The sequence below is a fragment of the Alosa sapidissima genome, chromosome 8, assembly GCF_018492685.1.
Source record: "Alosa sapidissima isolate fAloSap1 chromosome 8, fAloSap1.pri, whole genome shotgun sequence".
In the NCBI taxonomy this organism is placed as follows: Eukaryota; Metazoa; Chordata; class Actinopteri; order Clupeiformes; family Clupeidae; genus Alosa; species Alosa sapidissima.
The window spans coordinates 2,253,590-2,268,160 of NC_055964.1; the positions used below are offsets into that span (position 1 = coordinate 2,253,590).

At 39.2% G+C, this 14,571-nt stretch overlaps 1 protein-coding gene across 2 annotated transcripts in view; it reads right to left on the bottom strand.

Moving 5' to 3' along the window:
* Positions 1–3,207: 3,207 nt before the first annotated feature.
* LOC121715552 (long-chain-fatty-acid--CoA ligase ACSBG2-like) overlaps positions 3,208–14,571 on the bottom strand; it is a 46,635-nt gene continuing 35,271 nt past the window's right edge. For both annotated transcript variants that reach the window (XM_042101392.1, XM_042101391.1), the window contains 7 exons: positions 10,134–10,301; positions 9,863–10,044; positions 7,493–7,726; positions 5,496–5,713; positions 5,092–5,231; positions 4,763–5,006; positions 3,208–3,860 (listed from right to left, as the gene is read on the bottom strand). In XM_042101392.1, the coding sequence (XP_041957326.1) occupies positions 3,781–3,860; positions 4,763–5,006; positions 5,092–5,231; positions 5,496–5,713; positions 7,493–7,726; positions 9,863–10,044; positions 10,134–10,301 (1,266 nt within the window). In that variant the 3' untranslated portion in view covers positions 3,208–3,780. The remainder of the gene's footprint in view (positions 3,861–4,762; positions 5,007–5,091; positions 5,232–5,495; positions 5,714–7,492; positions 7,727–9,862; positions 10,045–10,133; positions 10,302–14,571) is intronic.

Below are 14,571 nucleotides of genomic sequence, written 5' to 3' on the forward strand. Positions count from 1 at the left end.
GCTACACTAAACCCCCACTAGCTAGCGAGCTAGCCTTCAAGAATCCAAGCTAAACACATACAGGGCTCACAATAAAACGGTCGAGCAAACACATTGTTCAAGAGACTATCAAACCACATTACAAAAACGGCGTTCACCCAAGGGTAGGCTACTTACAATTTTAACAGCAACAAAGCCAAGTCAGCGTTCTTAGAAACTACAATCGGACTACATTTTCGAGGCGCGATTGGATACTTCCGCTGAGTCACATCCGGATTTACCCGGACCGGGTTCAGAAAGTTGCATATTACTTTTTTTCCACGGAGAAGCAATAGGGGGAGACGAAGCACCCACCAAACAACCCAGAAAGTGTTGTAGAACCATGAGAACGACTCTCAACCTGCATAATTAAGGTCATTTTTGCTAAAGTTGTTGCATAGGGCTTCTTTAATAGAGGCTAAGCATGCGAGAAGGGAGCATAGGCCATCTGGGTTGTAATGGTGTGTCTGAGAATCTAGTTATTTCATCATTTATCTACACTATGGGCCCTATCTTGGTAATCAAAAGTGCAGAGTGCAAAGTGTATTATTATCCTGACGCAAAGCATTACATCACTGACCAAGAAAAGGCTGGTCTATAGTGAAATGCGCATCTGAAGCAAAGCTGAAGACACACTGTTACGAGATGTAAGCAGCAACTCCTCTGCAGGATAAATGTCCTTATGTTTTTTATTCAGTCATTCGAACAGTATTGGGGTAAGTGTTGCTTTTTTCAGGCTATGTTTTCAATGTAACCCCTTCAGTCAATAGTGAAAGTAATTAAGTAATTAACTGTGTATAACTGTTTTGACTATGACGCCACGGTGAAGTTAGTTTCACTTTGCTTTCAATTAATAGACGAGTGCAGATGTGGGCAGCCTATATGGTTTAGTGGAATACCTGTTCCATATGGTCTTGCGTGCAAGCAGATTCCTTCAAATGCGCCGCTGACTATCAAAATACCGATGCGCTGTTTCAAGTTTTGCTGCTTGCTGTTAAAGGGAATGACATCATTCTCATTAGTTATTACGCCCAAAACACACCCATGACTGATTAAAGGCACACTATGCAGGTTTTTTAGCTTAATATGCAAGTTTTTTAGCTTAAGAAACATAAAAGCCGTCTTCTTGCGCCAGGAACCCAACGTTAGATAACAAAGCCACCCCCAATGTGGACTGGACAAACCGCGAAATTTGTTTAAGCTATTCGCTAGTGACCATGCGTTTTAGATCACCAAAATAGCATAGGGCCCTATTTTGGTGATCTAAAACGCATTCCAAAGTGCAAGTTGCTCTGTAAAGCAAGTTGTGCAGCGTTCTGATTTGCAACAGAGACGCTAAAGGAACTCGGACTACTCCGGCCTGCAACAACACCGGACTCGCCTGCTACTCCTCCCCCGGAAAGAAAGCGTCGGAAGCGGTGTGCGAGGAAGCAGAAGAGGGGCAAGCGCGGAGGCATCCGGGCCAGGCTAGCGGCCAGCCCAACTCGCCCAGCCATACCATCTATTCTCCTGGCAAATGTACGATCACTGGACAACAAAATGGACTACATACGACTGCTGAGATCAACGAACCGTACAGTGAGTAACTGCTGTGTGCTCGTCTTCACTGAGACTTGGTTAAATGACAACATTCCGGACTCTGCTGTACAACTGGAGCAGCTAGCATGCTATCGAGCAGACAAGGCCATTGTAAAGGGAGGAAAATCACGAGGAGGAGGAATCTGTGATCATAAAGTGCCGTCCTTTTTACCAGCCATCATGACCACATTCTACCGAGGCACCATTGAGAGCATCCTCTTCAGCTGTATCGCTGTGTGGGGCGGAAGCTGCACTGAATACAACAGAAAAGCCCTGCAGCGCATAGTGAACACAGCTGGAAGGATTATTGGTGCTTCACTTCCCTCCCTGAAAGACATTTACACCACCCACCTCACCTCACCTCGCTCACAATTAGTTTGATCCACTGCCCTCTGGGAAGAGGTACAGAAGCCTGCGCTCCCGCACCACCAGACTCACCAACAGCTTCATACACCAGGCTGTTAGGATGCTGAACTCTCTCCCCCCTCTCCACCCTCAGCTACATAACATCCTGGACTTTTGGACCCACAATGGCTGCCTTGCACTACTCCACTTGTACTACTCCACTTGTACACTTGCACACTTGCAACTTGTTGTTGTTGTCCTGAAAACACACTTCTGCTGCTCTTACATAACTTGCACCACTATGCCACTTGCTTACTACCACTTGCTTAGGTCAAACAGAACTACCTCAGCCATTTATTGGCCTGACTTTGCACTACTATATTGACTGTCTATGCACAATTGCACAATTTCAACCCAATTTTGCTGCTCTTATTTATTCATTGTATGTGCCTTCTTATTTACTTTTTATTGTTTACTTGAATGTTATGTTTGTCTGTGGACTTAATTGGTAAAATGATGTCTTGTCTCCACCGTGGATAGTGAGAAACGTAATTTTGATCTCTTTGTATGTCTTGACATGTGAAGAAATTGACAATAAAGCAGACTTTGACTTTGAAAAAGGTGTTCTAAGCAATGCTGGGTAACGTAATTTCTGTTGACGTTCAAACAAAACAGAGAGCTAGCTCGCTTCCTCCCCCTCCCTCCCGTGCAATTGAAACTCTCTTAAACATGCATCTCTTCAGTGATTGGCTGGAACGGTTTGTTATGTTTTTATGGTCTAGGCTGGACCAAATTGTTTTTGTTGCCATTTTTGGAGCCTAGGCTGTCAGAGACCGCTTTTTTTTTGTTTACAGTGTATTCAGGGCACAGGCAGTTAGTGGATGGTGAGGTGATGTTTGCTGTACAGTATGTGACAAAAAATGTTTTAGCTTAGAAACCGTGTTACATTGCTTAATGCGCCTTTAAAAAGTCAAACCATATTATCCTGAGTAATCACAGGCCTATTATATCAAACCTACCTTTCCTGAGCAAAGTACTAGACAAAAGAAAACTGTGTAACATTTAACACATTTAAGCTAATTGTCTTCTCACATGCAGACTGCAGACAACAGACTGAATAGTCTCTTTTCTTGCTTTAACTCACATAGGAAGCCTAAATCATGGTGGCATATAATACTTATATTAAAACACATAAAGACCTGTGGTCAGAGGTCAAGGCTCATCACTCCAGAACATTTGAGGTTAAATTGGGCTGACGCATACTCAAACATTTTGCATCAAGTTTATTTTAATTTTAACATGCAGTGCTTGGGATTAAATAAAATCACTGAAATTAAGAATATGTTGCAGTGTACTACATCATACAGAGTATCACAAGTGAAAAGTTAGATGTACAGTTAGATGTACAACTGATTGATTTCAACACACTTCAAAACAATAAACAATAGTTAGTGTCAGTGATCAACTGAGATAACTGTTAAAATAATGTTAGCTTATTAAAGTGTAAATATAAAGCTTGTCCCTGCCAGAATCATCATAGAACACAATTAAAATACCAGACATAAAAAGAAATCACATAGTATCAAAACCGCATAAATAATTGCCACTTTTGCAAATGCCACACTGAATAATAGTATATAAATATTCTGTAATATAAATATCCTGAAAATAACACCATAGCTGTAAATCTCAATGTTCTAAAGATCAATTTGCTTGCAAAATAACCAAGACATTTTACAAATCAACATGTAGAAAAGCATGATACATATCATATGGATCATTAATAGAAAAGCAATTTACCACTGAAGGCCTAATGGAAAGTGCACCCATTAGAGACTATTATGTTCCTGAGTAAAATGTATTAATTTGTCCTTGATATTTCTCAGAGACATATGACCTCTTCAGCTTCAGTGTGGGACCTGAAAGATGATTGAGAAAATTGTCAATTTCTCAATGAAATAATTCATTAATTATATTTGCCTGTCTTCTTTAGCACGTTACACACTAATTGCTACTCACTAAGAAGTGAAAATCCAAAGAATGTGGTTTGGTACACAAATGTGATGTTCCAGATAATGAGTCACAAACAATAGAATATTTGACATTATATCAATGGACCACATGCACGGAACACTCTTAAGTCAGGTTGTTTATTGCCAGTGGTGCCAGCTGTGTAGTAGACGCTGTTAATGCAATTAGTGTCTACATGGACATGGTTGGGTGTTGCACCTAGTGTTACAATTTTTATTATTGAGCAAACAAGATATTCAGTGTCGGATTGAACATGTAAGGAGCAGAATATAACAGAATATGCCGTTACAACACAGCTAATGCTTCACCCAAAATAAAATGTAATAAAACGTAAATGGTGTCTAAAATGAGATTCCCATTCAATATCCACGAATATAATAATGGGGCTTTTACATTTTCAGTCAAATCTTAAAGTGTAATTCCAGCGAAAATTGATCCAAGAGTGGTTTTCTGCATTAAAACACATCAAATAAGCCGTGGAGACAGTATTTTTCGTTGATCAACCACTACAGAACTTGCTCCAATATACGCTACAAGCCCCAAATCACAAACAGTGGATTAGCTAAGGGCCATGAGTGAAACTCTTCCCAAATAGCATTTTTCTCTACCTCATCAGTAGCTTGCTCAAGGTCCCTACACATAAAATGAACCCAGAGTTTATTACAGCAAGCTCTGTAGTGGTTGATTAACGAAAAATACTGTCTCCACAGCTTATTTGATGTGTTTTAAATGCAGAAAAAGCACACTTTGGTCAATTTTTGCTGGTATTACACTTTAATGCTTTACCTACCAAGTTCTCCTCCTGGTATAGAGAAGTCTTGAAGTAGAATAGTCCACTTCTGAACCCTCTGGGCATTGGAAGTGGCTTTATTGTTTACACGTTCCATTCCCTCTTGAATTGCTTTGTAAATAGCAGGCTCCAAGTTCTTGACGATCTCTGAAACTTTGGTAGCACTAACACCATGCTGTCGACAGAACTCAATCACTAAAGGGCTTAGTTCATCTGTAGGCTCTCCTGCATCATTCATGACACACTAAGGAAGTGTATGGCAGTGGGTTAATACAATATCATATTTTGAAGAAAGAAAATATGACTAGTAAGCCTTTAAGTACTCTTACTTTCAGTGTGAGAAGCATGGAAAGGAACTTTTTCTTGTCTCCTACTAGCATTGCATTGCTAATGATTGGAATTTCCTCCTTTACAAAATCTTCAATTGGCACTGGAGGAATGTTCTCTCCTCCAGCAGTGATTATTATCTCTGTAAAGCAAAATGTCATGGTTGTCAGATTTTTAACCTTTTAGGTTATCAGGATTGTCTTTCAACCATTACACTTATTAAAGACAACATTTTTGCCCATTATCACAATTTTACTTATGAATGACGTATAGGTTGTAGGTGGTCAAGACCAATCCAGACAGGCAAAAAGCATTCTCAAAGATAAGCTGAGGAATTGATGACGGACTGACCATGTTGGACAAGGAGGACAGTGTGAGTTTTCACGCATGGTCTAACATGGCCTACCTTTAATTCTTCCTGTGATGAACAGGAAACCTTCTTTGTCATGTTTACCCAGGTCCCCAGAGTGTAGCCAGCCCTCATTGTCCAAAGCCTCTTCTGTCTTTTCAGGCATATTCAAATAGCCCATGAACACATGTCGTCCATAGAAGCATATCTCCCCATTTCCATCCTTATCAGGGTTATCTAGCTTGGTATTGCAACCAGGCACCTCTTTACCGCAACTGGGTGAATATCAAAACACAACAACACTCATAAATGCAATACCAAACACAACTAGAATTGCGGTTCCGAGTAACTGCAAGAGTGGGTTTGATCAGGGGCATGGAACTCGGCGTCATCCAAGGATTCCAGCGGTACCTCATTTATGAAAATCGGGCACAGAGATCAAAAGTTATCTGCATTAACGCAAAATCCAATAAGCTAAAACGCATAAATAACGTGGTTGATATGCTGGTTGCTAGGGAAATCATGCTGGTTGCTATGGTGGTCGCTAGGTTGACATTACAGGGGTGGTTTCTAGGTTGTTGCTAGGGTAATTAGTTGCTAGTAAGCCATCTTAAGCTGACTGCATAAAGTGATTATTTTAAGAGATACATTTTCAAACCAGAACTGTGTATAGGTCATGGTTAAAAACGTATCAGAATCTCAGAAATAATCACGTAATGCAGCCACTTTCAGATTTTTTAAAGGCAATCAAATTTCTGCTGACTCTCTTCTGGCTGTGGGTAAAGGCCAGCGCCTCCTGAGAGGCCTGAAGGGTCAGTTCTGAGGTTGTTGGCTGCTGGAACCGAAAAATGAACTGCATTTTCTTAAAAGACAATGTGACTGAAGTGCGGGCAAAGTTTGCACAGAAATGTACGATTTTTCCCACCCTCATCGACCTTGTCATAAAACTTGTTTAAATGATTACACGACGCCTCCTTGCTGCTTTGTCGTCTACATCAGCCTTTCTCAAACTTCTTTGACCTGAGGCCCAGTCAAGGCATACTTTGGGGTCATAGGGCCCACCTACATGAACCCACCCCCTCCTCCCACCCCCCATCAATTTATAATGATCTCACAATTATTATTATTTTTATACTATATTGCTATACATGCACTTCAAAACAGTCAATGTTTAAAGTGCTAAGATTGTTCACAAAAGTTTGTGAAAGCATGCACATCAGAGTACTGCTTTACTAATGTAAAATATAATTAGGCCTACAATAGTTTCATTGTTTTTGCATTGTTGCATGATGAGTTTAATTGAAAAACAAAAAAAATATGCTTATGACACTTAAATCCAATTTGCATAATAATAATTTGGAACACAGTGTATGTAATGTCTCACAGTTGATGGTGTATGTCAGAGTGAAAACCAAGCCACGAGGTTGAGAGAATTGTCCCTATAGACAATTTGAGTATTGTGCATAGAATGATATAAGAAAAAATGAATTGAATCCATTTTAAGATGAGTCTGAAACATAAAAGAATGTGGAAAACTTTCCGGTTGTCATCTGGTCATCCTGTACTTAATTAATGAATTAATTCTCTTACAGAGTTATGGTTTGTGTTTATGATTTTTGTTAATATGAAAAAATATGTGTTGTCATTGTTGATATTCGATATTGTTATTGATATTGTTACTATTATGCTTAATGTAGGCTTTTTTCATCTTCATTTAAAACTATTATTTTAACTAATGTAGAGTTCATGTACTGTAAGTCGCTGTGGACAAAACTGTCTGCCAAATATCATAATCAACGATAACCATAGATTGTAGGTAGATATAATTGGGAGATTGGGACATTTGTGGTTCATTTTTCACGCCATTTGCCTCTAGTTTGGATAAAATAGGGATGAAATGTGGGTGTGCGTGCATGATAAAAGCATTTATTATATCTCTCTGCACCAGTATACAGTAGTTCAATTGCATGTTGTGAATGAATTAACCAAAGTAGGTAAAATAGTACACATTGAGTGGTATATTGAATGTTTGAGAAAAGATGGACCTAGCTTACCTTGTGATGCAGAAGCCCTCTTGGCAGGAGATGGTGTGTGGGCCAGTGCTCTCACTCATGCCATAAACCTCAAAAAGGGGAATGTGCAGGCTCATGAAATACTCAAGTGTATCCTTGGTGATGGGAGCTGCTCCTGTATAACATGCCTTGCAATTGTCAAGACCCAAGGCAGAACGCACCTTTTTGAAAACCAGGTTGTTGGCAACAGAGAAACCCCAAGGCACCACATTAGTCCTGGAATAAACACAGACAAAAACTAAACATGGGATGGATGGATAGAAATTCAGATTAAAATGCTAACCTGATGTGTTATTTTGTTGCTATTTAATTAGTATTTCATTGACAATTTCAAGAACAATGCTTCAACCCAACAGGTTCTTCATCGGGCAAATTAGATTAGATTAGATTAGATTCAACTTTATTGTCATTTAGCAGACTACAGGTACAGAGCCAATGAAATCAGTTGACATCCAACCAGAAGCGGAAAAGAAGCATTAAATACCAAGTGCAGGTTGAGTACAGTATTCTGTGCAGTTATGTAGACGATAGAGATTAATTATGTACAACTTAACAGTGTATAGTTAGATAAATACAGGTTTTCCAGGTGTCTAGAGTGCGGTTTATATTTGCTCATTCTGCTCCATCGTGTCTCCCCTAGGGAACCTGTCTGTTAGTTATGATCATTTTATATAAACAAAAGTGCAACAAGAAAACATAATAAATATTTTTGTACTTTCCCTAACCCAGACTATAGTCTTCATGTCTTTTGCAGCTATCCCCCTTTCCTTTTCCATGGCTTCAGTTAAATAAACTTGGTCATGTTTTCACTGGAGTTGCAATTATGTGTTCTCTTAACTCATTCCCTGGGTGCTCGGCCCAGGGTGGCGTACTCTGGCTACAGTGATTGGCTCTTAGTGCCGTCCTCCAAAACCTCGCCCTGCTACAATAATATGTGTGTTACTATGGATTTATAACAAGTTATAATGCAGCGGTCATTTTTGACCGGGAACACAAAACTAACATAAAACGAACACAACAGGAGGGTTAAGCAACTTTCAGTGAAAATGAAAGTCATCTGCTGACAGTGAAGTAGCTGATTGCAGTGGTGGAGGATTGAGAAGAGTCTTGAAAGTTGAAAAAAGTTTTCTACTGTCAGTTGCGCTCTCAATCTTGCTCTGATAGAATGTATTTTTTGCAAGTGTAACAGTAAATGAAAAAGATGATAGCAAAGACTGGAAGTTACTAAGATCATTTCCATCTCTGGATTTACGTAATTTTCTCTCAGCTACTCTAAGTATTACTATTATTAATATATTAATAGTAACAATATAGCTAGCCAAGTGATAAAATAGTATTTTTTGTAATTCCATCACCTTTATGGAACTATCTTGTTATCAATTAACATTTGTCAAAATGTTTTTAATAGGAAAAAAAACCTCTAGCTTAGCCAAAAGTGTAGGCCCAAAAATTCACCATTTTGGGGATATTATTGAATTTATATTAAGTTTTTGGGAAAATGTCTAAATGCCATATGTTTTAATCTGTTTAAGTTAAGAAACCCAATTTATTTGAACTGTATTTAACCTGTAAGAGGTTTATGTTTGAAGGAAATTTGATTATTTCTGATATTTGACCAATATCTGACCAAATTATAATTTCTTTAATGATTTAAAATTGTTACAAAAATACTTAGGGTTTTAAAAACATCAGTTAACCTCTGTACATATGTATTTGATAGAAAAGACAGTTTCTTTGCTAAAATGACACTGTTTTTACCAGAAATGTCCCCATAGCATAGCAAAAAGTGGCATAGCCATATTGGATTTTTCAACATGCCCCAAGTTTTAATCTGTTCCAATAGGGGTTCTGACCAGGAATCCATGAAGAAAACTTTGACCAAAAAATAGGCCTAATCTTTCCAGCAAATGACCTGTCTACCTAGCCTGCAGATTGTATCCCCTCATGTAATTCCTCAGAATTGCATTTCTAGTTATTATTATTATTATTATTACCAATAATAATAATAATATTAATATTAATAGTTTTATTATGTATTTTCATTTGTCCTTCCTCGTCCACAATTTTATGTAGGTTATCTTAATATTTATTTTATTTTGTTTTATTTGCAGGCTTATATTTTTTTCACTACAATTATTATACTATTTCTTTTGTTTTTTCATTGTTACTGTAATCTCGGCTTCACTAAAAATGAGGACTACCCTCAATGAACCTCCGAGGATAAATTAATTAATGAATCAATCAATGAATCAATCAATGAATTAATCAATGTCAACAAGCCTTATCAAAATTTACATTTTGCATTGGTTTAGTTCAAGTTAGTTATGTAAATTTGTAAATGTTTTCACACACCCATTCATTTCATTTTGACTGGCCTTAGACCCTTTTTCTTTGGCCCAATCAACCACTTGTTTTTGTAAAAATGAGGACTTGGCACCAACTTCTTTCATCCTCTCATGCATCTTTTCCCACACACGTGGTACCCCCAGAAAACTTGTTGGATGTACTTCTCGTAGAGTCTCCACTAAAGAGCCCTGGGGATCAAGAAAAGATGACAGTATAATTTACTGCAATTTTCTTTCAAGGATTCTAATGTTTATAACTAAAACGAACAAATCAATACCTTCAGAGCATCTGGCTGAGCAAAACTGGTTGTTGCTGCAAACCGCATAGTAATCCATATGTCGTTCACCTGAGCGGCCACATGACTGAGAGGCAAGTAACTGACAACCTCTTCCTCACACATCTTCAAATTAGTCATGGTTCCTACAGCATTAGCAATCCATGTGATCTATATAAATGTTTCAACAAAAAACAAGAGTAGAACATTAAGCATGATACTATGCACATTAATGAGATTCCTAGGGCCTTTGGAATAAAAACAGCTCCACAATATCACAGATCCACCACCATAATTATCATTAGCAATAACGTAATGATTTTAATGTAACTTTTTGCCAATTATGTAATAACTTAATACATAACTTATTTTTTTTTTTTTTCAATTAACTCATTGAATGCCAAGCTGTTTTCGAGAGCTTTGTCCTAGAGTGCCAGCAATCTAGGACCATTGTTGATGATTTTTGTACAGCCACAGCATATTCTGTGTTATAGCTACGAACACATACAATAGCTCAATTAAAAGGTGAGACTATAAGCTCTCGGTGGGTGCAAACCGTGTATTTCTACACGCCTCTGTTCCTGAGAAATCCCAAGCTAAACAGTGGCTAGTTTTCATCAAAATCGTTTTTTTTCTAGAAATGGAGATATAACGTCTTTCATGAAATATGAAGTGTTGCCTGTTACTTACTTGTGTAGACTTTCCGGGAAGTGATCAGCAAGACCTGGCGAGACTGCCACCTAGTGATAGACCCACGAAAATGGCCTGGTTTTGACCTGACATGCATGCGTCACTGATTCGACCCAAAGCAGCAACCGAGTTATGATAAAATGTCCAGATTGTGCATTTTCATGAGTTTCACGATCGTCATATATTTAATTTCCATTCATCACAGAGTTCCCAAAATCACATATAAGATGTGTTAGAGTGTCTAGTTTCGTAATTAAAAAAAAAAGCTAAAAACGTAATATTACGTTTTTGGCACTCAACGCATGGGAAGGAAAAACTTAATATTACGTTTTTGGCACTCAATGAGTTAAACTGATGGATGGTATTGTGTCTCAGGGCTCTTTGGATCATTGAAATCAATCTCAGACACCTGTGATAATTAGTTTGCCAGGTGAGCTAAATCAAAGGAAAACTACTTAAGAAGGATGTTCCACATTATTAAGCATGCCACAGCATGTTTCAAGAAATATGGGAAAGAAAAAGGATCGCTCTGCTGCTGAAAAGTTTGAAGTTGTGCACTACCTTGGACAAAGTATGAAAACATTGGATATTTCCCGAAAACGTATGCGTGATCATGGTACTGTGAAGAAATTTGTCGTTGATTCAGAGCACAGATGGATTCATGCAGACAAAGGCATAATGAGGAAGGTTTCTGCCAGACAAATTCATAGGATTAAGAGAGCAGCTGCTAAAATGCCATTGCAAAGCAGCAAACAGGTATTTGAAGCCGCTGTATATGGAGTCCCATGAACCTCACGGTGTAGGATCCTCAAGAAGTTTGCAAGTGAGCATAAACCTACTATTCGGCCACCCCTAAACAATGCTCACAATCGAAAATGGTTGCAGTGGGTTCAGGAATAGATGAAGACTAATTTTCAAACAGTTTTGTTTACGGATGAGTGCCGTGCAATCCTAGATGGTCGAGAAGGATGGAGTAATGGATGGTTGGTGAATGGCCACCATGTCCCAACAAGGCTGAGACGTCAGCAAGGAGGTGGCGGAGTCATGTTTTGGGCCGGAATCATGGGAAGAGAGCTGGTAGGCCCCTTTAGGATCCCTAACAGTGTGAAAATGACCTCAGCAAAGTATGTACAGTAGAGTTTCTGACTGACCACTTTCTTCTGTGGTACAAAAACAAGAACCGTGCCTTCCGTAGCAAAATCATCTTTATGCATGACAATGCACCATCTCTTGCTGCAAAGAATACCTCTGGGTTATACTGACTGTCATTTGCATCAACTATTTAGGAAAATCTGATAAAAATGTAATTTGCATAATAATTTGGAACGCAGTGTATTGGCTGGTTAGGCCTATTACATTATCAGCTGGGTTAAAGGTCTCATCTCATCGTTTTTTCATTAATTTTGCAGTGGTCTGTAGCAGGGATGGAAATTAAATATTTTTTCCACCTGCCACTGTGGCTGGTGGATTCCAAAATCTACCAGCCACTCAACTTTTTTACCAGCCACTAGAGAAATGGCATGAAAATGTGATATCATGATTATAGTAGGCTACTTAAAATGATCATGGTTATCGGCATTATTGCGATACGACTAAAATGTGCTGAATTTTGCCCTAAACCTACAAGCACAGTAGCAACATTACTAAAAGCCAACAGAACCACAATAATATGCCATAGTGTCATGTCATAAAAGTGGTGTGGCTCCTTTAAGACTCCGTTTGTGTGAGTTCTGGAGCATCCTATAATCGACTCTCCAACTTGATCTAACTATACTGTACATCATCTGATTTAAATATTTACAGGTATCAAGGCTATATTTAACATTTAGTATTTATTTTCTGTTTGGCCTGTTATGAAATCATGCACTGAACAATAAATGCACAGCTCAGCTTTAGGAAACTTAATGCTTAGCATTTTGTGAAACTACATTGGAAAAACTCTGGTTTTAATAGGCCTATTTACAGTTATCTAGGCGATATTGTTAACATTTATTTTGTATTTGGCCGCATCTTGTATTATAACAGTCCACAGTTAGAGACCTCGTAGACATTTGCTTCAATTTCAAAACCGGATTACTCTGGAACGGCTAATTGCATAACGGAATGCTTTACACCTTTGTGTTCGGTAAATTCCGCTGTTTATTCTGATATGTAGGCTAATCTCTTGAATGAAAAGTTTGTGGGATATTCCACCACGACGAATGGGTGTGGAGATGTCCGCCTGTTTGCCTCATAGGTCTAAATAGTAGCATGTCATCTTGTTTTCCGTGAAGGTAGCGCTTCCGTAGCTCAATTGACAAGACGTGGCTACTTGAAGGATTGGGCCAGTAGCATCGCCGGTTCGAATCCGGCATGATGCCGTGTGCGCAGCTGTCACCTGTGTGCAGCCGTGGCCCACTGGTTAGCACTCTGGACTTCGGTTCAAGCCCCGACCAGTGGGCCGCAGCTGAAGTGCCCTTGAGCAAGGCACCTAACCCCTCACTGCTCCCCGAGCGCTGCCGTTGAAGCAGGCAGCTCACTGCGCCGGGATTAGTGTGTGCTTCACCTCACTGTGTGTTCACTGTGTGCTGTTTGTGTTTTACTAATTCACCGATTGGGTTAAATGCAGAGACCAAATTTCACTCACAGGATCAAAAAGTATATATACTAATACTTATACTTACGGTGTCGCGGGCCGGATTAAAATAGCTACAGGCCACTTCGAAAGACAAATTCACGTGAGAATATTAGTCTGTTTAGATACAACGCAGATCCACAGATCTCACTAGATATGCAGTCATCCTGAAATAAGCTAGCAGTGGCACATGAAGCGACAGTTTCTTAATGGTAATGGCAAAAAGTGAAGCACTGCACCAGTGACTATGGGCTATGCTGCAGGTGGCGGCTCACTGGTAGTTGTTGAACTTCAAATCAGCGCGATTTACGGCTGGTAACGTTACATGATCCCTACAGACACTTTCTTTAACCGTCAATTATGAAAATTAGATCGGATCTGACCATTTGTGGTAGTCTATGCTAGCTCTATTTATTTAAGTTGACCAAATTCACCCGCCAGCGCACAAAACTACCTGCATTTGGCGGGGGGCGGGTGGCTAATTTCCATCCCTGGTCTGTAGTATTGATGAATGCCCTGTGAGCCAGTTTTGGTGAAAAAAATGCTGTCCTGCGTCTGTTTCATGCTGTTCTAGTTTGGTGGGGAAGGTGGGTGGGGAGGAACGACTGGATTTCGCCTCTAGTCATGCATATTAATGACATGCTAATGAATTCACCTCTGATTGGCTAACAGTACTGTGACGCTTCCTCCAGTGCGTCCTCATCCGATTCTGCCTGTGCTATGCTCCATATTCAACTTTACAGTGCTAAAACCTGGCTAAAACTCGAGTGAAAACTGTTGCACAAAATGTCTTCGGAGATCCAACTTGATCCTAGTATCCGAGTAGGAAGAAGAACCGCTTCCTGATCGTTTGTCGGTGAACGTTGGTTTAATAGAATGGTAACAATTGCCTGTCAGCTTAAAATTTCTCCTAAAAGAGGTAAACATTTGTGACAATCGTCATCTTGCTTTCAAGTAATAAACAGTTGGAAACGTTTTAAAATAAAGACCTATTTCTTTACACAGTCAAAAGTCTTTGCAGACTTCCTAGTAGATATTTTACCTCACAACACAGGTAAGCCTAAATGCAGTTCAGCCACTGACCTAGCCTGCTAATGCAATCGGAATAGATAGTTATGGTTTGAATTCCATGATACT